Source organism: Anguilla anguilla, chromosome 7, assembly GCF_013347855.1.
Source record: "Anguilla anguilla isolate fAngAng1 chromosome 7, fAngAng1.pri, whole genome shotgun sequence".
In the NCBI taxonomy this organism is placed as follows: domain Eukaryota; kingdom Metazoa; phylum Chordata; class Actinopteri; order Anguilliformes; family Anguillidae; genus Anguilla; species Anguilla anguilla.
Window position 1 is genome coordinate 21,672,446 of NC_049207.1, and position 22,811 is coordinate 21,695,256.

The 22,811-nt window shown below is 49.2% G+C and overlaps 1 protein-coding gene across 6 annotated transcripts in view; it reads left to right on the forward strand.

The window, feature by feature from the left end:
- The window catches only part of poln (polymerase (DNA directed) nu), a 92,865-nt gene that overhangs the window by 13,283 nt on the left and 56,771 nt on the right, over nucleotides 1–22,811 (forward strand). For all 6 annotated transcript variants that reach the window (XR_004766251.1, XM_035427204.1, XM_035427200.1 and 3 more), the window contains exons 7-18: nucleotides 1,656–2,315; nucleotides 2,704–2,873; nucleotides 4,123–4,235; nucleotides 4,590–4,732; nucleotides 4,990–5,058; nucleotides 5,288–5,348; nucleotides 5,688–5,752; nucleotides 11,302–11,385; nucleotides 12,183–12,278; nucleotides 12,749–12,805; nucleotides 13,633–13,686; nucleotides 14,834–14,899. Coding sequence is in view for 5 of the 6 variants with exons in the window: in XM_035427204.1 (XP_035283095.1) it covers nucleotides 1,656–2,315; nucleotides 2,704–2,873; nucleotides 4,123–4,235; nucleotides 4,590–4,732; nucleotides 4,990–5,058; nucleotides 5,288–5,348; nucleotides 5,688–5,752; nucleotides 11,302–11,385; nucleotides 12,183–12,278; nucleotides 12,749–12,805; nucleotides 13,633–13,686; nucleotides 14,834–14,899 (1,638 nt within the window). In the remaining variant the exon portion in view is untranslated. The remainder of the gene's footprint in view (nucleotides 1–1,655; nucleotides 2,316–2,703; nucleotides 2,874–4,122; nucleotides 4,236–4,589; nucleotides 4,733–4,989; nucleotides 5,059–5,287; nucleotides 5,349–5,687; nucleotides 5,753–11,301; nucleotides 11,386–12,182; nucleotides 12,279–12,748; nucleotides 12,806–13,632; nucleotides 13,687–14,833; nucleotides 14,900–22,811) is intronic.

Genomic DNA, 22,811 nt, shown 5'->3' on the forward strand with positions numbered 1-22,811 from the left:
CTGAGCCCTCTGTAGCCATCAGACTTTATCCAGTTTCTCTCATCTCTGTTTTGTGGGGTTTCTCTTGACTTTGCATTTTTAGGGTTTCTTGTTCTCTGTGTTTATAGGGATAGACGCTCACTCTGCGTTCATGTTCGTTAAATAAAATTGAAAGCTTGCATGAAACAAACTGAATTGAACAGGGCTTATTAGCACAGGTGACGAAGGCGAAAGCTCTGCTCCGCTTTGTTCTTTTCTTTGCTGTGTTTGCTGAAGGTCTGAGGGAGCAGGGTTCAGTTTAGTAGCAGCCTAAGCTGGAAGTGCTCCTCCTGAGTGTGTTCCCGAGTGCCTACGGGAGAAATGTCAGACTGGCCCTTAGCCGTGAACCTGAAAATATGTCAGACGGATATTAAAAGTGATGTAGAAAAGGGAAAATAGCGCTGAGAGTGGCGAAGCGTTCGATGGAGCAGACAGTCAGTGCGTTCCCTCGGCGAGACGGACGTCAGCGCGGGAACAAACAGCGCTGGTCTGCCGCCGGCGGGGGTTATGTAAAAACAAAGTTTACAGAGAGGTCGCCCAGCGCTGTACTTTCAGTCTCTTCTTCGGCGGAGTTAGATCACCCTTCCGTCCTTTCCTGCTGCCCTTATATGGGAGAATGACCTCTGACCCCCGCCTGTCGTCCCTTGCAGCCGTGGCCAGCTGCTGCCGCTGATTGTACAGCGACCGCCGGCAGCGAAAGGCTGAGTCACAGCCTGTGGCGGATTCGTTCTCTAACCCTGCCGAACGGCCTTGCGTCCCCGCCCTCCCCCCCCCCCCCCCGCCCCCCAGCCCCTGAGACGTCCTGTCCTCCGCTGGCCGTTTGCGACATGGCCGCTGGTTACGTATCGTCTGACGGGACAGGGGGTTGCCAGGCAGCAGGGCGGAGCTGATGTGTGTGGGCAGGGAGGGGGAAGTGACACGCCGGCGGCTCCAGCTGAGTCTCGACAGCCCGGCCTGTTGCCGTGGCGTTGATGCCCAGACAGCGGCGGTCTTAGCGTCTCTGAGTTCTGTGCTTTAATGGGGCCTGTCTGTGACTGCTGCAGCTCTCTGAGAAAGCTCCAGAGCACTCTCTGTGCTTAAGAGTAGAACCCTGTTACTGTGCACTGTATGTACCCCACTGTGTTCAGGCTCTGTGACTGCTGCAGCTCTGTGAGAAAGCTCCAGAGCACTCTCTGTGCTTAACAGCAGAACCCTGTTACTGTGCACTGTATGTACCCCACTGTGTTCAGGCTCTGTGACTGCAGGAGCTCTGTGAGAAAGCTCCAGAGCACTCTCTGTGCTTAACAGCAGAACCCTGTTGCTGTGCACTGTATGTACCCCACTGTGTTCAGGCTCTGTGACTGCAGGAGCTCTATTAGAAAGCTCCTGAGCACTCTCTGTGCTTAACAGCAGAACCCTGTTGCTGTGCACTGTATGTACCCCACTGTGTTCAGGCTCTGTGACTGCAGGAGATCTGTGAGAAAGCTCCAGAGCACTCTCTGTGCTTAACAGCAGAACCCTGTTGCTGTGCACTGTATGTACCCCACTGTGTTCAGGCTCTGTGACTGCAGGAGCTCTGTGAGAAAGCTCCTGAGCACTCTCTGTGCTTAACAGCAGAACCCTGTTGCTGTGCTCTGTACGTACCCTGCTGTCTTCAGGCTGCAGGTGTTGGCAGTGGAAGACTGGAGTCCGGTGTGGATCTGGCCCTGGAGAGCTCCTGCCCCATCAAGGAGATCCCAGCTAACAGCGAGTGTACCCCCCCTGCCCCCTCCACCACGGGCCCGTCCTGCCCGGACCACTCCCAGCCCCTGCCTCGCCGTGGCAACAGCCAGGGCACAGCCAACCGGGTCGTCCCTCTGAAGAGGAGGCGGGCCTCCCCTCCACCCAAGAGCTCTGGTGCTAAGAGGCCGGGGAGGTGGGAGCCCCCGCGCCCGTCCCAGGAGAGGAGGAGCAGGGGCGTGACTCAGACACCCACGCCCCCGGCCCCCTCCCCAGCCCCCGAGGCAGGCGGGGAGGGCCTGAACACACACGGGGTGACGTCCGAGTCCCACAGCCCCCCAGGACCACAAGCCCCACCCGAATTGCCCAAACCCCTCAAAGAGAAACGGGCGGGGCGCGGCGGGCGGGGTCAGGAAACCCACCGCCGCGAGGAAGGGCAGGAGCCGTCCTGGGCGCCGACCTCTGACCCCGCGGTGCGGGACGCCAGCCGGTTCAGCCGGGAGGAGAGGGCCCAGGCGCTGCAGGAGGTCGCCCGTGCCCCCGCCCTGGTCCTCACCATGGTGTACCAGGACGGCAGTACCCAGCTCTGCCCAAAGCAGGTGAGCCCCATCCCCCTGCAGCAGTTCTGCGTTCGGGACCTGTTCTCTTTCTGCCCCGGAAGTGGATTTATCATACAGGAAGTGAACTTCAAAATGTCCCCGATGTTCCATGAGGAGTTTTTTTTTTTTTTCATTTTCCTGAATTGGCTGAAGTAGAATTGTCCCAACCCTGATATCAGCACAGTGCTTTTCTGTGTTGTTCTGTGGTACTGTACTGTATGCTGTGCATCTCTGCCAGCGTCAGTGAGCGTCGGTGTCAGTGGTGTACCCTTCCATGATGTTGCGCTGGTGGTCTGTCTCCCTCTGTCAGTTTCAATCCTGTCCTGGTATTCAGCTAACGATGATGTCATCGCTGACGCCTCCGTGCTATTGGTTCCCTCTCTCGCAGAAGTCCCTCCCCTCGGCGTGCGGTGTGCTGGTCCTGCTGAAGCGGAGCCTGGACGTGACCGGGCCGGAGGAGACGCCGGGCCCCGGCGACAGCCTCGTCTTCCTCCGGCTGGAGCAGCGGCCGGCCTGGGCCCAGCAAGACCTGGACCGGGACCAGGACCTCTTCACCAGGTGACCTCTTCGCTCAGCCCGGGCGGTCAGGGGTCGGATCCCCCCTGCTTTATAACGAGTGGGCTAATTGTCCTCCCGGCTCCTGAGCCAGGTCTGTTACAGGGGAGTAATGCAGCCTCCTGGCCTCCCCCTCCCCCCGGCTGCGGCTCAGGCTGGAGCCTGTCAGATCTGACGCTCGTATAAACGGTCCTCTGCGGGCGGCGGGCAGATGGGGGCCCAGCTTCTGAGACGGCAGCGGAGCGCAGGATCAAAGGCTCCCAGCGCTCCTGTACCTGGAGCACCTGAATCATAACCCCCTACAGACCGTCTGCTCCCCTGTCCCTCTCGCTTTCCCTTTTCTGAGTATTATATGGCTCTTCCTCATATACTGTCAGAGTCTCTCTCTTTCCCTTTTCTGAGTATTATATAGCTCTTCCTCATATACTGTCAAAGCCTCTGTCTTTCTCTTTTCTGAGTATTATATGGCTCTTCCTCATATACTGTCAGAGTCTCTCTCTTTCCCTTTTCTGAGTATTATATAGCTCTTCCTCATATGCTGTCAGAGTCTCTCTCTTTCTCTTTTCTGAGTGTGTACTGCACCTCTCAGTCTCACTCACTTTTTTTTAATTAATTTTTTTTATACAGCTCTTCTTCATATACTGGCCCAGTCCTCTCTCATGCTCTGTCTCGTTCAATCTCTCTCTCTCACCCTCTCTCTCTCCTGTCCACATGCGCTGTTCCTGTGTTGAACAGAGGAGATGAGAAGATTAAATGCGTGTGATTAAATAAATATGTGCGGTGAAATCGAGCGCAAATTCCTTGCATCTGTCACCTCGGCAGGGAGGCAGACAGGAAGAGCTGTGGGGGGCGGCCTGTTGGGTCGGTCTGTCTGTCTGCCTGCTGTCTGTCTGCCTGCTGTCTGCTCTTTAATAAGAACAGAGACACCAGATGTACTTGTCTGCACAATCAGGAAAAACATTATGTCCTGGCTGTAGACGAATATTGAGAGCGTGGTATAGTTTTAGTAAAAGGTGAAGACCTTACGTCACATGGACTTAAGCCACAACATGTGACCTTATGTCATGTGGTCTTATGTCACAAGGTGATGTCTCATTGTTCTATGTTGCAAGGTGGTGACCTTTTTCCACACATGGATATAAATAACAAAGATGAGTGTCTGTGATGTTGCGCAAGTCCATATGAGACTGACAGATGGGGGTGTGGTGGAGGCTTCCTGCTCTGAGGTGCGCTGCTTGGTTATTCCCCACAGAGAGGTGGTGCAGCGGGTGGTGTCGGCTGGCCAGGTGGTGGTGTGCTACAAAGCCAAGGACCTGCTCCGCTCGCTGCTGCAGCACTTCAGAGGAGACCTCGGCTGGAAGCAAGGCAGGCGGGGCGGGGCTCTGACATCACTCCCACAGCCCTGGGGCCCACCAATCACAGGCTTCATTCCATTTGCTTTCGGCCCCGACAGGAAATAAACTGAAATTCTACTGAAAAATCCTTGCAGAACTTGAATGTTATTCCGATCATGTATTGAATTGGAATTCATTTGATCAGTCAACTGAATTGAAATGGACTTAACAGTGAAACATGGTTTTAAACAGATCATGCACTCATATTAATACCAGCAAATCATTGGTTTTAATGGTGTTGAAAATGTTAATCTGTTCAAAATAAAGGATTTGTGATCTGGTTAATTTAGCTAAACCTGCTGAGCCCCCCTTCTGGTCCTCACAGTGGCCCAGTGCCGCATTCTGGACCCTCAGATTGCAGCTTGGCTGCTTGATCCGGCCGACTCCGCCTCCTGCTTCCAGGACTTGGTAACCAAACACTGCAGGAGACCAGCCAAGCACCCACTGCAGCCCCCGGCATCCGGCAAGGTGAGCCTGGCGTGTGTACCTGTCTGTCTTAGACTGTGTACCTGTCTGTCTTAGATTAAGAGCCCAAAAGCAGCTACTGCTGGATAGAAGTATTACTGTATTTTGGAACCATTTTGCTCTCTCTCTCTCTCTCTCTCTCTCTCTCTCTCTCTCTCACTGGCTCTCACTGGCTCTCACTCACTCACTATTCCTGTGTCTTATTGTCTTTCAGTTAATCTTCTATTTTTCTCCCTCTCTCCCTTCCCTTTGTCTCTCAGGCATCTAACCTGGGCATCAGCCTCTCCCTGCTCTACCAGCTCATGATGGAGCTGCGCTCAAACCTGCAGGCAAGTCTGTATGCGCACAGCACTGGGGGCTTACTGCACCAGTGCTCTCCTCTCATTGTGCTGACATCCTTCACAGTGACACATTCACTCCTTTCAGCTTTGGGGGAGATGGAGTCCCTGGACTAGTGTTCTCTATGCTAATGTCCCTGCAGTAGTGTTCCCTACAGTAATACCCCTGCACTAGCGTCCCTGCTCTGATCGCCCTGCTGGCTGTGCTCTGTCCCTGCAGGCTCAGGGGCTGTGGGAGCTCTTCTCCAGCATGGAGCTCAGCATGATTCCAGTGCTGGCAGGTGAGTTCCTCTCTGGCGCAGGTGCGGATAGCTGCCCTTCCAGAGCGGCTGCTGCTTTAGCCCAAACCCACTGCTTTAGCCCAAACCCGCTACTTTAGCCCAAACCTGCTGCTTTAGCCCAAACCCGCTGCTTTAGCCCAAACCTGCTGCTTTAGCCCAAACCCGCTGCTTTAGCCCAAACCCTCTGCTTTAGCCCAAACCCGCTGCTTTAGCCCAAACCTGCTGCTTTAGCCCAAACCCTCTGCTTTAGCCCAAACCTGCTGCTTTAGCCCAAACCCTCTGCTTTAGCCCAAACCCACTGCGGTCGCCACTCTCTAAAACGGCCTGTGTTTTCCACAGCCATGGAGAGCCATCGCATCCATGTGGACAAGGAGGCTCTGAAGAGGACCTCGGAAATGCTGGGGGTAAATTCTGCTCTGCCTCTCCCTGTGCGCTCAGGCCTGGGGGACTCACGCTGATCGACTGCCCGTCAGTGATTACACTTTTATACGGACCTGCAGAGTATCTGATTATTCTGCTCACCCCGCCTCTGATGTGCCTTCAGAGCCACAGAGATGGGTTGTGATCGGACCCTGGCTCTGGGCCCGTGTTCTGGGTGTCGCCTCATGAATGGCTTTGAGCTGTCGGAGGCAGTCGAGCCTGTGCCAGGATCTCCCAGCCGGAATCATCCGGTCTCTCCTCCCGCGGGACTTTAAAGAGAGTGTCTGGAGTTGGGAACTGGAACCAGACCGACACGGGGAACAGATTTATGCAGCGCTGTGTTTCTCTCTGTCTCAGGGCCACTGGGCTGGTCCTCTGGCTTACTGCAGTCCACTGTTGTGTTCTGTTTTATCACAGACCACACGAACACCGTTCAGGTACTTTTGCCTCTCCTGGCGAGAGTCTATTGAGATAATCGCACATGGACAGAGACAGACAGACACACACAGAGCACACACAGACATGCATGAATATGCACACATACACACACGCACACATTTATACACTCACACTCGAACACAGACACACATGCTTGCACACACACACACACACATGCATGCACGCACACACACACACACCCAGCGCACACAGACATGCATGCATGTACACACATACACACACACACATACATACATACTAACACTCAAACACAGACACACACACGCTCACACACACACATACACACACACACACACGCTCACACACACATACACACACACACACACGCGCCCACCAGGCTGAAAATGAGTGTGTCCTGCAGCCTGCTCCACTCTGCCAGTCTATAAATAGCCCGGTGTCTGGCCTCCTCCAGTGCAGAGCTCTGTGTTATGAGCCGTCTCTGGAGACTGATGAGAGATTTCACATTCTCTTCAACGTAATGATACAGCAAATTCCATTTATTAGTCAAATATTCACTCTTAAAATAATACTGTACAATTCAGCAACACATTGGTTAGCGTGTGTATGTGTTTATTGTTTTGGGATTTTAATCAGAGCTTCTCTTTTGATTAGAAATTGGGAACATATATTTCCCATTATATGTGTAAGTCATAATATATATACGCCTACCACAGTCCATATTGATGAGTTTTTATTACGTAAAGATTTTTAAATGTATGTTTAACCAGTAAACATAACATTATTTTATGTGGTCTCAAGGACCTGCTGAAATTTCTCCTTGAAGACCCTTAATTTTCTTTACTTGAATAGACCAGCGAAGTTCCACACACACAACACACACACACTTGAATGCAGAACAGCCTGCTCTATCACACACATGCGCACACACACACACACATACGCACTTTGATGCAGAACAGCCTGCTCTGTCTCACAAGTGCGCACACACACGCACACACGTACACACACACAAACACACACACAGACTTTGATGCAGAACAGCCAGCTCTATCACACACCCACACACACTTTGATGCAGAACCGCCTGCTCTGTCACACACACACACACACACACACACACATTCTGTGGGGAAGGCTGACCTCTGCTTTCTGTGTGTTTGATGTGTTTTGTTTTTGTTGTGTGAATCTGACTGATCCTGGCTCGGCCCACTGCAGCAGACCCAAACCAGACAGAACAGAGAGGATTTCATTGACTTTCAAAGCTGCAGTGGAGATTTTTTTATTGCATCGCTGCTTTAAAGATTATGGAGATTTTTTTTCAGAACTGCTTTGGGCCCTGAAAGCATCAAATTCTGCACCTCTACAGTAGTTTAGGAGCTGGTTGAAAAACCTCCTCTCAGGGTTTCTTAGCATGGTGATCTGTTCCAGGCTTTATATCTTTGTGTTCTGTGGGATGTATATATATTTTTTTTTTGCTGAAGCTGTGCTTGTCCAAATTGTACTGCTCAAAGCAGAAGAACTTGTTCAACTTCAGGCAGGATAGTGCGCAGATGCTCCCCTATGCACTGGGGCAAGTCCACGATAACTGACAATACACCTGCGGGATATTTGTGTGGTAAAGTCCACCACACCGACGTATTAGACACCATCAGGAGGAAATAACCCTGTCAGTTTCTGTTATGTACCTGTATTGGACATCAGCATGAAAATATCCTGCGTTTACTATGTCAGTTACTGTGGAATTGCCCACTGTTATAATGCACAGATGTTAAATGTTCAACACCATTATCATGCATAGATGCTCATTAGAACCACTGCGATACACTGGTGTGTAACTCGTTAGAACCATCGCCACCTACAGATGCTTAACTCATGATTAGAACCATCACCATGCACAGATGATGAATTCTTTAGAACCGTGGTCATGCACAGAAGCTTAACTCATTAGAACCATCATGATCTACAGATTTTTAACTCATTAGAACCATTACCATGCACAGAAGCTTAACTCATTAGAACCATCATGATCTACAGATTTCTAACTCATTAGAACCATTACCATGCACAGACGCTTAACTCTTTAGAACCGTCGCCATGCAGACGCTAAACGTATTGGAACCACCGCCATGCATAGGTGCTTAACTCGTGATTAGAACCATTGTCATCAACAGACACTTAATTCACTAGAACCATCGTCATGCACTTCATTTCTCTACGCAGAACAGCTGCAATATCAAACCTGCAATGTTACTGAGTAATAGTTTTAATTGATGACAGTCACTTTAACCCTTTCAGTCGTTTTAACATGATGAAGATATTTCCCTCAGGTGTTTTTTGGCTTCACAGTTTCCAGTGGCATCCTCTCTGTGATCTGTTCACTCACATCCCCTGCAGTCTCCCTGAGTCATGTGACCAGGATATGGCAGTTATGATGGTGCTACTGTATGCATCTCTCTGATAGGACTGATTTGATTATAGCCTTGCTCTAGTGGTGGATTTCTAGCCATGTTTACTGCGCCTTTCCTGCGCTACTTTAGCTAAAAGCCTCTGCTAAACTGTAACTATATTGTGAGGAAAGATGTTTCTTGCCTCAGGCAGGCGGTAAAATGTTGCGAATGGCGGACAGCTTCTCATCGAGCGTGCTGCTTTCTCATATTCCGCCATTAATGCGATAAGCCCTCCTGATTCACACAGAGGTAGACGCGGATCTGAACCTCCGGTGCCGCTGCTCTCTCCTCTGTGGTCTCGCACTCATCCGCTGGTCTTAATCAAAAGCCTCGCCCGAGAACAGCAAGCGACAAACAGCAGTGGGGGAACTGGGCCATTAAGAAGAGTCTTATTAAACAAAAACGCTCCAGTAATTTCATAAATAATATAAAACTCCCTGGGATGTTTCTGCCGGGATTATAGGCTTTACTTCCTCCCTCTGATCCCAGGGCTGCTGCAGGGCCGCGATCAGAGAGGAACAAAGGGAACAGAACCTGACTGTGCCGGCGTGTGTCCGTCAGGCTTAGAGGCTGCCTAATGGTGCTGTGAATGAGAGGTAGAGGAGAGGTGTGGCTCTAAGCCTTAGAGGCTGCCTAATGGTGCTGTGAATGAGAGGTAGTGTGTGGCTGTGAGGCTTAGAGGCTGCCTAATGGTGCTGTGAATGAGAGGTAGAGGAGAGGTGTGGCTTTAAGCCTTAGAAGGTGCCTAATGGTGCTGTGTATGAGAGGTAGTGTGTGGCTGTGAGGCTTAGAGGCTGCCTATTGGTGCTGTGAATGAGAGGTAGAGGAGAGGTGTGGCTTTAAGCCTTAGAAGGTGCCTAATGGTGCTGTGTATGAGAGGTAGTGTGTGGCTGTGAGGCTTAGAGGCTGCCTATTGGTGCTGTGAATGAGAGGTAGAGGAGAGGTGTGGCTTTAAGCCTTAGAGGCTGCCTATTGGTGCTGTGAATGAGAGGTAGAGGAGAGGTGTGGCTTTAAGCCTTAGAGGCTGCCTAATGGTGCTGTGAATGAGAGGTAGTGTGTGGCTGTGAGGCTTAGAGGCTGCCTATTGGTGCTGTGAATGAGAGGTAGAGGAGAGGCGTGTGGCTGTAAGGCTTAGAAGGTGCCTAATGGTGCTGTGAATGAGAGGTAGTGTGTGGCTGTGAGGCTTAGAGGCTGCCTATTGGTGCTGTGAATGAGAGGTAGAGGAGAGGCGTGTGGCTGTGAGGCTTAGAGGCTGCCTAATGGTGCTGTGAATGAGAGGTAGAGGAGAGGTGTGGCTTTAAGCCTTAGAGGCTGCCTAATGGTGCTGTGAATGAGAGTTTTAGAGGCGTGTGGCTGTGAGGCTTAGAGGCTGCCTATTGGGCCTGTGGCACATGCTACTGAACTGCTCTAGACACGCATGTCGGCTTATGTTAGCTGCCGTGGCTTAGGTGCCGATACCCACTGCCCTGCCAGCCTACAAAACTAACATTATAGCATTAATGTGTATGCAGCTGATTGCTTAGCAGTGCCATTCGGGCTTAGTGCCTTGCCTGAAAGCGCAAGTCGGTGCCCCTCCTGGGATACGAAGCAGCAACCTTCTGCTCGGATAATGCCAAGTAGTCCTGATGGCTTCAGGTCCCGCACACGCTCTGAAAATCATGTTGTTATAATAGTTTGCAACCTGTGAACAGCTCAGTGGACTTACAGCCGGTCTCTCTTAGTGCCGCGAAGCCCGTCTGTCGTGCACAGCAGCGCGGTCTCACCCTGAGTGCAGGCTAAGGATTCATTGTTACAGTTTTTAACCCTTGGAACAGCGGTGGCTGAGACGTGTGCTGAGAGAGAGACGAGGTGCAGGCTCAGCTAGCACCACTTAGCCATAGAGCAAAAAATCATATTTCATATATTTTATTTGTGTAATGTATATAGTATCTGTATCTGTGGTGATTTAATGCCAGAACTGGTAGAGAGCCAGATTTCATTGACATGGCTGATTTCCATTCATGCCAATAAAGCCATTTGAGGTTGAGAGAGAGAGAGAGGGAGAGAGGGAGAGAGGTTGAGAGAGAGAGAGGGAGAGAGAGAGCAGGTCTGCTGTCTGTACACATCAGGCCCACAGCAGTGGGATTAATGCAGCCGTGTGGAAAAGCAGCCCCGGCAGAGAGCACTCATCTGCAGGCTGCGGTGGTCAAATCCAAGCAGACATTCCTCCCACTTTAATCCCCCTCGGCCCGTCTCCGGATTCATCCCTGCGCTGATCAGAGTTGTTAGATCGGCCACAGACACATCTGCTCTGATGGTAGCTGTGTTTTAAGTGCTTTGTCATTCTCTGGCTCCGTTCTCATATCTTTACACGCTCTCCCTCCCTGCATGGTCTCTCTCTCTCTCTCTCTCTCTCTCTCTCTCTCTCTCTCTCTCTCTCTCTCTCTCACTCTCACTCTCTCTCTCTCTCTCTCTCTCTCTCTCACACTCTCACTCTCTGCTCTGTCACTGTCCCTCTCTATAAAACTTTTCCCTCTTTGCTGTGTTTATCCTCTGGGTGTGTCCTTTCTCCTGTTTATCTATTCCATTCTCCTTTTTCTCTTGTTACCCTCCCTCACGTCTCTCCTTCTTTTCCCCTCTTACTCTGCACTTTTTCACCTCTTCTCTCTCTCTCTCTCTGTTTCCAGGCGAAGCTGAAACAGTTGGAGCAGGAAGCCCACAAGGCAGCGGGGCAGCAGTTCCTGGTGTCCAGCAGCGCTCAGCTCCGATTGGTCAGTGCCCATCTGTTGCATCCATCAGACCAATTAAAGAACAAGAAGTGCTGGTGCAAAGGGACCTTCCCTCCTGGCCCATAGCTCCTGTCTCTGTGCTGTTGTCATGTCACTGAGGGCCAGAGACTTAAACCCAGTGTGGTGTGGTCCTGTGTGCTGTGAGTGTGAGTCTGGTCCTGTGTGCTGATTGGTTGTGGTTCTGTTTGCTGGGCCTCACTCCTGTGGGTTCAGTGGGGGGTGCTGTGTACAGTGTGAGGCTGGTCCTGTGTGCTGATTGGTTGTGGTTCTGTTTGCTGGGCCTCACTCCTGTGGGTTCAGTGGGGGATGCTGAGTATAGTGTGAGTCTGGTCCTGTGTGCTGATTGGTTGTGGTTCTGTTTGCTGGGCCTCACTCCTGTGAGTTCAGTGGGGGATGCTGAGTACAGTGTGAGGCTGGTCCTGTGTGCTGATTGGTTGTGGTTCTGTTTGCTGGGCCTCACTCCTGTGAGTTCAGTGGGGGGTGCTGTGTACAGTGTGAGGCTGGTCCTGTGTGCTGATTGGTTGTGGTTCTGTTTGCTGGGCCTCACTCCTGTGGGTTCAGTGGGGGATGCTGAGTATAGTGTGAGTCTGGTCCTGTGTGCTGATTGGTTGTGGTTCTGTTTGCTGGGCCTCACTCCTGTGGGTTCAGTGGGGGGTGCTGTGTACAGTGTGAGGCTGGTCCTGTGTGCTGATTGGTTGTGGTTCTGTTTGCTGGGCCTCACTCCTGTGAGTTCAGTGGGGGATGCTGTGTACAGTGTCTCTTCTAATTCTGCACTCCAGGTTCTGTTTGAGAAGCTGCGGCTGCAGGATCGCTGTGAGAACAGGAAGCTGCCCAAGACCGTGCTCAAGCAGCAGCAGTCCACGTCTGAAGCAGTGGTGAGATTCAACCCTTACACATGATAATGATGGTAATAATAATAATAATAATAATAATAATAATAATAATAATCTTACTCTCTCACCCACACTCTGTCAGTTTCTCTCATAACACCATGTGTACAACATTTGAGTTTCTGTGTGCACATTTGTGCTAGTCTGGTTGTGTGTGTCTGAATGCGTATGTGTTGAGTGTGTGTGTGTTCACATCTGTTTGAGAGGGAATGAGCCCATCGCTCCCAGCAGCAGAGCACTGCACAGAACACAGTACAATATGAACGCTGAATCACTGGGCGCTGTCCGTGGTGCTGAGGGGAATTCCTCATGTTGAGTTACACACGGTGCTCTACCCTGCTCTCCCCTGCACAATGGCGTTCATTCATGCTAATGATCCCTTAGCGACGTTACATGTGCTGAAGGGGAATCTCTCACAGGGTCTGTTCTCCCTCTTATGCCCCTTCTTTATGTAGCTTCTGCAGCTCCAGGACCTCCATCCACTGCCCAGGATCATACTGGAGTACAGACAGGTGCTTCCTCGTGCTTCCTCCACACTCTGAGGCCAGTGTGTTACAACAGGGTCCAGTCCCAGGGCTCTGTGCTAACATTTTTTTTTTTCCAAGGAGCACAGGTCCTCCTGAGTCGAAAAAGTTTAAGAGCACGCTAATGCATCCCAATTAGTAGATATACGCTAAAATGATTTTTCCTGTTAGCACATGCTAGTTTTCTTAAGCAAATGCTCCTTAAATGGGAGCACTGTTGAGCCCCGAGTCTGTGAGCCTGGAACCGGCTTCAGACGTCTGGGTCCTCTCTCCGCGACCCCTGACTGAGCCCTGTCACCGGCCGGAACGTTCCAGACTGGGAGCTCTTGTTTGACTGGCAGAATCAGTTCAAGGCGTCTTCGTGCCGTCTGCATCATGGCTGTCGTTTTATGCACAGTCAAGTCTGGTCAGCCTTGTTTTTTACTGGAGGGACACTGTGCTCCGAAATGAAATGTTTTCCTTTTTGCTAAAGATACACTACTGTGTCAAAGGCATAGACATTTAGCATTTTCTCTTCTGAGGCACAAAAACCTCATTTTAGCTGACAGGATAAAATAAAATGAGTGTTCCCAGCAGCACGATGTGTCCTGGAAGATCGTCTTTCCCCCGGAGTTACAGTGTTACTTGGGGGGTTCACTTCCAGAGGGGCTGCTTTGGGTTTTTAACAAACTGCAGGACTGTAAATGTGAAAGCCATAGTTTTGAGAGTGTTGCCAGCTGCAGAGGATGCTGGGATAGGCTGGCTCTTTAATGTGGCCACAGGAAGAGAGCTCAGTGCCTGGCTTCTGTCCCATAACCGCCACCTTTTCCTTGCAGGTTCACAAGATAAAATCGACCTTCGTTGATGGGATTCTGTCGTGCATGAAAAAGGTGCGGTAGGACCTCTGTTCCGTCTGTCTACCTCCGCAAACCTGTGTACCTTCACCTTAAAGTTAAGGTCTTTTCACCGGACGCTTTCTGGTATCCTCAACTGTAAGCATAGCCACCTCTCCCCACTCCCCCGCATGGTGTCTGTGCCAGACTTGGAGCTCAGATCAGCCAAACGGCGATGGCTCTGCAGTCTTTCCATTTCAATGCGCTACAGATCCCCCTTTTTTGCTGCAGTGGTGTAGAGCACAAACTCTTTCCTCTGCATGCAATTACAAAGCTTTATTTTTTGGATCTGACTTATGATCATTTGTACAGTGAACACTAGATGGCAGAAGTGAGCTTGGTCAGCATCAATTACCGGTGAGCGCCGATAGCAAGGTGTTCAGAGATTGGATCTGAATGCTGCTTTTCAATGGCTGTAGCAACATGTTTTAATGTATTAATACGGTTTTCTGTATGAGTGATATTCTTAGACAGTAGGATAATGGAGATGTCATGGCTGATCAGTGTGTGCTTGTGCATGTGTGTGTGTTTGTGTGTGTTTATGTGTGTGTGTGCGTGTATGTGCGTGTGCGTATGTGTGTGTGTCTATGTGTGTGTTTGTGCATGTCTGTGTGTGTAGGTGCGTGCATGCGTGTGTGTGTGTGTCTTTGTGCATGTTTGTGTTTGTGTGTGTCTTTGTGCATGTTTGTGTTTGTGTGTGCGTGTGTGTTTGTGCATGTTTGTGTTTGTGTGTGTGCGTGTGTGTTTGTGCATGTTTGTGTGTGCGTGTTTGTGCATGTTTGTGTGTGTGTGTTTGTGCATGTTTGTGTGTGCGTGTTTGTGCATGTTTGTGTTTGTGTGTGTGCGTGTGTGTTTGTGCATGTTTGTGTGTGCGTGTTTGTGCATGTTTGTGTGTGTGTGTTTGTGCATGTTTGTGTGTGCGTGTTTGTGCATGTTTGTGTTTGTGTGTGTGCGTGTGTGTTTGTGCATGTTTGTGTGTGCGTGTTTGTGCATGTTTGTGTTTGTGTGTGCGCGTGTGTGTTTGTGCATGTTTGTGTGTGCGTGTTTGTGCATGTTTGTGTTTGTGCGTGTTCTGTGGTTGTTGGAGTGACTGACGGTTGTGCGCTAGCCTCTGATGTCTCTGCTCTGTGGGATTCCCCTGCAGACGTACGTCTCCTCCACCTGGAACCAGACCAGCGCAGTGAGCGGGCGTCTGTCAGCCAAGCAGCCTGTGAGTCACTCCCCTCCTCTTCCTCACTCTCACTCACACCCTCCTCTTTCTCCTCTTCCCTCTCTAGTTCGGCTCCAACTCGCTACTCTTCGTCACTCAGCCTCCTCTTCGTCGTGCTCCTGTCACCTCGCTGTCACTGCTCAGTCACCCATGAGCCTCCTGTCCTCTTCAGCTCCTCTTCGTCACTCGCCCTCAGCACTTTAACCGCTGTTCATCACTGTCACCATTCCTCTTCATCTTCAGCTGCTCTTTTCCTCTCTAGTGACTGACAGCTGCTCTTTCCTAACTTTTTTTACTCCTCTATATTTTTCTTTTCTTTTTTGTCCAATCATAGGTTTGTCCCATCAGTGGAACATCCACTGTCAAACTGATGAACATTTAGTGCTGAATAGTCCCCTGAACATTCAGAGTGCTGAATAGTCCCCTGAACATTCAGAGTGCTGAATAGTCCCCTGAACATTCAGAGTGCTGGATAGTCCCCTGAACATTCAGTTCTGAATAATCCCCTGAACATTCAGTGCTGAATAGAAGCTTGAACATTCAGAGTGCTGAATAGTCTCCTGACATTCAGTTCTGAATAATGCCCTGAACATTCAGGGCTGAATTGTCTCCTGAACATTCAGAGTGCTGAATAGAACCCTGAACATTCAGTGCTGAATAGTCCCCTGAACATTCAGAGTGCTGAATAGTCCCCTGAACATTCAGAGTGCTGAATAGTCCCCTGAACATACATGAATATTTGTAGCTGAGCACTGCTACTTTTCTGTGTGCAGTCCACCTGATGAGCTGTGCACTAGTTGTGCAGCTGGGCTTCATTATTTATACAGCTACTACTGGTAGACTGCAGTACCCCCACTGACCAGTTGGGACGCTGTTGTACGTCTAATTAGGGAGCAACCTGCTGACTGCAACCCTCTTGGCCAGTGCTTTAATGCAGCCTGTTATGTGCCACTCTGTGCTGACACAGTCAGGATTGGGTTACAGACTGTGGGCTGTATCAGTGCACTGCGAGAATCAGCTTCAGCAGGACGTCCCACCTGCCTTAGCGGCCCTTCACCTGTCACGCTCCTCCGCCCCCGGGACTATCACCCCTCTTTCTCTCAGAATCATCACTCGCTCTCTTCTCTGCTCCCCTCTTCATCTCTCTTCGCCTCTCTCTTTCACTCTCGCTCTCTCTGTCTCTCTCTCTTCCTCTCCAGTTAGGCTCTCCCTTCCTCTTCAAGGGCTCTTTGCTTCTCTGCTGCAGTGACCATGGTGTTGAATGATTATATTCAAAGTAAATTACATTTCAATAGCGCAGAAGTGGCCTGTCTAATGAGCAGTCCTGAATGGCCACTGAGTGAGCGCAGCGTCCAGGGCCTCCTCACATACAGTAGATAAAGCACGATGTATTTGAATTTTATGAGTGGTTCTGGTTTCATTCTGGTTGCCTGGCTCTTGCTTATAGTTAGTAGCTGCTTGTCAGTTGGACCATTCAGTGATTCCTGTTTCCATGGTTAGTGATGACATCACAATGCCCGCTGGTATTGGGTACAGTTTCCATTCTGTACTTCTACTCACGCAGTACTCCTCGGTGCTCCCTAATACTCCTTTGGTACTCCCATTTGCTTTCCCACCAGCGCACCGTGTTCTTCTAAACCTTGTGTAGCAACATTATGACACTGTAACAGCAACACTGCTGTGAGCTTACTTCCTGCTGCAGGTGGCAGCCTGTAGGCATGTGAGAAGCCTTGCATTCATGGTCTGTTTTCAGCCTACATGTCCCACAATCCACCATCGATGTCAGTTGAAGCTCATCATATGGAGTACCGCTGGTTCTCTATCAGCAGAAGGAAAGCTGCGTTCTTGCTCTCCGAAGACGGCTTGTGCTGCGGGTGAAACAGTGGTGTTCGCTCTCAGCCATTTGCAGGATGAATAAGGAGATTTGAGATGGATTATGTAACACAAGCTGGCTTCTCCAGCCGTGCGGTTGGCACAAAGCTGAAATTACATGAGTGTGTGTTTATGTTTGAGTGTGTCAGGGTGCCAGTGTTGCTCTGTGTGTGCACGTGGTTATGTGTCTCTTCATTTTGTGTGCGTTGCATTCGTGCATGTGCCTGTGTGTGAGAGACACACTGAGGCAAATGCTTTGTCAGCTCTGTCAATACTGGCTGCACTTTGAGCAGTGTGTGAATTTATTCAGGGTCACAGAGCACCAGGAGCTCAGGGGAGTAGGAGAAGTACTGTGGGTGTGTGTGTTCATGTGTTTGTGTGTGTGTGTGTGTTTACTGATGGGAGCTTGTGCCCGTTTGTTGTGTGAACATGAGGAAGGTAGTACTACCTCCAGTCTTTAAAGTCAGTGTGTGTGTGTGGCGGTGTCAATGCATGCGAGTGTGAGTGGGCATGAGTGTAAAGGTTTATGTGCATATTTCTTGGTGTTAGTGTGTGTGTGACGGTATGAGTGTCTCAGGTCTACGGTCCTGGTCAGAAAGGCTTTGCAGAGGGAAAGTGTTGAAATATTGATGGGGGAGAGAGGGCGTCAGACGCTCGACAAACAGACACAAAGCTCTCAGCAGTCCTGCTTCCCGGGAGCTGCTGAGGGCTCTCTGATCCTCCCTGCCTGTAACAGAGTCACAGTCTGATCCTCCCTGCCTGTAACACAGAGTCACAGTCTGATCCTCCCTGCCTGTAACACAGAGTCACAGTCTGATCCTCCCTGCTTGTAACACAGAGTCACAGTCTGATCCTCCCTGCCTGTAACACAGAGTCACAGTCTGATCCTCCCTGTCTGTAACACAGAGTCACAGTCTGATCCTCCCTGTCTGTAACACAGAGTCACAGTCTGATCCTCCCTGCCTGTAACACAGAGTCACAGTCTGATCCTCCCTGCCTGTAACACAGTCATAGTCTGATCCTCCCTGCCTGTAACACAGAGTCACAGTCTGATCCTCCCTGCCTGTAACACAGTCACAGTCAGATCCTCCCTGCCTGTAACACAGAGTCACAGTCTGATCCTCCCTGCCTGTAACACAGAGTCACAGTCTGATCCTCCCTGCCTGTAACACAGAGTCACAGTCTGATCCTCCCTGCCTGTAACACAGAGTCACAGTCTGATCCTCCCTGCCTGTAACAGAGTCACAGTCTGATCCTCCCTGCTTGTAACACAGAGTCACAGTCTGATCCTCCCTGCCTGTAACACAGAGTCACAGTCTGATCCTCCCTCTCTGTAACACAGAGTCACAGTCTGATCCTCCCTCTCTGTAACACAGAGTCACAGTCTGATCCTCCCTGCCTGTAACACAGAGTCACAGTCTGATCCTCCCTGCCTGTAACACAGAGTCACAGTCTGATCCTCCCTGCCTGTAACAGAGTCACAGTCTGATCCTCCCTGCCTGTAACACAGAGTCACAGTCTGATCCTCCCTGCCTGTAACACAGAGTCACAGTCTGATCCTCCCTGCCTGTAACACAGAGTCACAGTCTGATCCTCCCTGTCTGTAACACAGAGTCACAGTCTGATCCTCCCTGCCTGTAACACAGAGTCACAGTCTGATCCTCCCTGCCTGTAACACAGTCACAGTCAGATCCTCCCTGCCTGTAACACAGTCACAGTCTGATACTCCCTGCCTGTAACACAGAGTCACAGTCTGATCCTTCCTGCTTGTAACACAGTCACAGTCAGATCCTCCCTGCCTGTAACACAGTCACAGTCTGATACTCCCTGCCTGTAACACAGAGTCACAGTCTGATCCTTCCTGCCTGTAACACAGAGTCACAGTCTGATCCTCCCTGTCTGTAACACAGAGTCACAGTCTGATCCTCCCTGTCTGTAACACAGAGTCACAGTCTGATCCTCTCTGCCTATAACACTGAGTCAGTCTGATCCTCCCTGCCTGTGACACATGATACTCTCTCTGTTCAAAAGGCCAGTTTTGTTTTGAATTATTAATTATCTTGAGAATATAGAGGGGACTTAAAATAAGGAAAAGATGAGAGAGGAGATGGTGAAGAAGAGGACAGAGAATCAATGTTAAGAAGAGGAGGGGAGTGGAGGACTGAAATGAACTGGAAAGAGGAGAGGGCTGGGGGAAAGGAGTGTCCTGTATCACTTCACTGTGTTTGTGATGTCTTCTGTACCGCATCTCTCTAGGGTGATTCAAAGTGTGTGGGAGTTTCGGGAAATCCTCCAGTACATGAATCAGCAAAAACAGATTCCAATATAACCAAGAACAAAGTCTGCATCAGCACCAGCCGAATCACAACTGATCCCAATATAAACAGGAGTAAAGGCTGCATCAGCTCAACTACATTAGATTACATTACGATCACGCGGCAGGCATTCTCATCCAAAGTGACAGGATTGTATCAGGAAAATAAAGGTGCGATATTATCCCGAAGGCACCAAAAGCCCTGAATCACAACAGATCCCTATATAAACAGGACTGAAGTCTGCAGTAGCTGAATCACAACAGATCACTATATAAACAGGACTGAAGTCTGCAGTAGCTGAACACACACACAACAGATCACTATGACGGCAGATGGACCCTGTGTTGGATGCCCCACAGTGGTGCGTGGTGCCCCCTGTTGTGCCTGTAGACAGCCTTTCTGGCTTATAACATTATTTCACCCTGCAAACAGCACTCTGTGAAACAACTGCAACAGTAACTAGACTTATACAACTGCAGTCCTGCTACTAAGATTGAGAAACACCAGGAGAGGTGAAAGATGGCGACCGTTAGGGGGGAAGACTGTTACTATTGAGGCAGTAGAGCTAATGAAGACGGATAGTGGTGTGGATGATCCATGTATTACACTAAGATTAAGGGCTGGACTCTGTGATGAGAAATATTTAAATGGTTATCATGTGAATGATCAGCTCCAGCACGGGTGAGGAGAGGATTCCATTATGGTCATCATTCTTCCGGGGTAATCTGACAGACATGCATTCAGCAAGGCCAGCATTGGATCATGCACGCTGACATTCGCTTATAAATTCTCACTTTTTCTTTTCTTCACAAACATTGCTGCCATTAGTTTGTTAATATGAAAGGGTTGTGCTCAGCAAGCAAAAATGTCTGTCAAAGGCAAAGATGCAGAGTGTACTAGTACTTGGACAACCATTTTGCTATTAATTCATTTAAATAAATGTAATATTTGTTCCTGATTTTTAAAAAACAGTTGACAGGTAATCTGTGGTGGAAGTTAGTCTCGTCCTTGCTGTTGGGTCTATCTCAATTAAATCAGCGTCATAGATGAGCAAAGAATGACTTTCAATTTGAGTAACTGTTAGGCTGTATGCAAAAATACTTCACTTACAAAGGTTCTTTAACTGGAAATGTTGAATTCACGTTTACTGTACGCTATTTTTCTAAAGCGCCATGCTTCCAAACGAAATGTTTTTAAACATGACAATTTCGCATTGTGTAAAACCGTTTAAATGACGTGATGTTGCAGGACATATCATTGTAAAACCAAAAGTAAACCCATTAGCTGCTGACTGCCTAAATTTGTGTTTTATGAGTGAAGAAATGGGCATTACCTTAGGCTATTGAACGAAATGTACCAAAATCACAAGTTTTTCAGGACTTGAGAATAACAACTCTTTTGAGTTCTTCTAATCAGGTTATCTAGTTGTGTTTGCTATCAGAACCATGGATTGCAGTGGTTTAGCACTCATGGGCCTAGTTACTGTAATCCACCATGCCAGAAAATGGATATCTCCACTCCACTGAATGAACGTGTTTGAATTAATCGTTTGTGAACGGTAAAGCCGGCTCTGAACGAGAATCACAACATGTTTGAGTTTTCGTCTGCCGGTAGGGGGGCTCCTATGGGAAGTGCAGATTACTGAATCAAATTAACGAATCAAAGCATTTATTTTCACTGAAGGAATCGTTCGCAAACAAGTCAGGAAGAAGAATCTAACTTCCCATCACTAGTGTGCAGTACAGTTTGCTCTAGCTTGTGTTTTCGTCACATAAGCACGCTGTGGTCAGAGGAGGCTGGTAGCAAAGCTCTTTGGTCAGGCTGTCCTTGTGCCCACCTTGGTACCAGCCGGATTGAACTGGATCAGTGCTGCAGACCTTTATATGAACCTGATTCAAAGAGTCCATGAACCTCCTGTATGGCTGTGAGCAAGAGGAGTTAAGATGCTGCTTTTAGTTAAGTGATTGACTCATCTGATTGTCTCGTAAGTCTGGGAGAAAGACTGATAAAATATAATCGTTCTTATGCAGAGAAAGAGGAGAGAGCATCCGGCTCCTCACTGGTTCAGATGTGAATAGATCACATTGCTTCACATAAATCAGTGCCCCTTCAAATCAAATCCAGAATCCAGTGCCCCCTAAAATCATACCCAGAATCCAGTGCCCCCTAAAATCAAACCCAGAATCCAGAAAATATGGAGGCACTGGACTCTTGTGGGTTTGTGGTTTCTGCTGTTTCTCAAGAGAGGCTCTTTTCCTGAAGCGCTCCTATGAAATTCAATCCCCATAAATGAGTTTTAAAAATCAATCAATCAGAATGCGTCTGTAGTGCTCTTAACCACGGAATCATCGCCTAGCATTGCACACTGCGTTTCCTGTGAACTCAGAGTGGCAATGCCAAGTCCAGATTTTTGTTTTCACTTTAAAATTGACAAAGACTAGCAGGCCCTGTGGCTCTCCAAGGTAACAACGTGCCACCCCTGAACTATAAAGGATAATGGATAAGCAGCTGGTCTTGTGACCTAAAGGTCACAGGTTCGATTCCCGGGTAGGACACTGCCGTTGTACCCTAAAGCAAGGTACTTAACCTGCATTGCTTCAGTATATGTCCGGCTGTATAAATGGATGCAATGTAAATGCTATGGAAAAAGTTGTGTGTGCCACTCTGGATCTGCAGATGCAGTGTGAAGGGTACAGTGTAGCAATTAAGCTTTGGCAACAGAAAAAGAATCACCTGGAGTGACACTAACAGAATCAATGAAATGGGATCAATATGCACCTGATTTGAGACTCAGAATGCCAATTCCGACGGAACACTAGCAATCGTAGCTTAATTTATGAACAGTTTCCTCCTGAGAAGACATCAAAACAGAAACCATAAGTATTAATCAGGGACAAAAAAAGAAAGAATTTTTTGTTTGGTTCCCAAGCAACTAAGGTTTAAATTTGAAGGGAAAGTGTGCTTTGTACATTTTGGTAGATAATGTAATTGAGCTAGCTGGAGAGGGAGCTCAGCAGCCGCAGGTGCGTGTGTTCAGTCTTATCAGTTATGAGCAGCTGAGAGAGCACAGGTTCCAGGGCACGGCTGCCTCTGTACTGGTCAGGAAGGCCGTGTGTGAATACCAGACCTGGGTCAAATATGTGCACTATGTAAAACACAAACTCTTTAGATGCTAATGAATATGGATCAAATTTACATGTACAGTATGTATGTGTGTATGTCTATACATATAGCCACTGTAAATGGACTGCATTTATATAGCGCTTTTATCCAAAGCGCTTTACAATTGATGCCTCTCATTCGCCAGAGCAGTTAGGGGTTAGGTGTCTTGCTCAACGGCACTTTGACATGCCCAGGGCGAGGTTTGAACCGGCAACCCTCCGACTGCCAGACAATCGGTCTTGCCTCCTGAGCTGTGTCGCCCCACTGTATTAGCTGATGTAGTGAATTCACCAAACTCGCCGAACTGAATAAATGGACTCATATGTAAAAGAGTAGTACGCAGACAGTAGCTCTGGATAAGAGCCTCTGCTAAATGCTGAAATGTTGTCCAGACCTCTGTCGGGAGGGCAGACTGCTGTGATCCATCTTGGCGGACCTGCTCCGGCACTCGCATCGGTATCACGCTCTGGGTTCTGCTTGAGCGGCCCCATCGCGGGTGTTCTGATTAATCTCCATCTGAGGCTGTGGTATTGGTCTGAGGGACCAGGGCTTTCAGTCTGTGC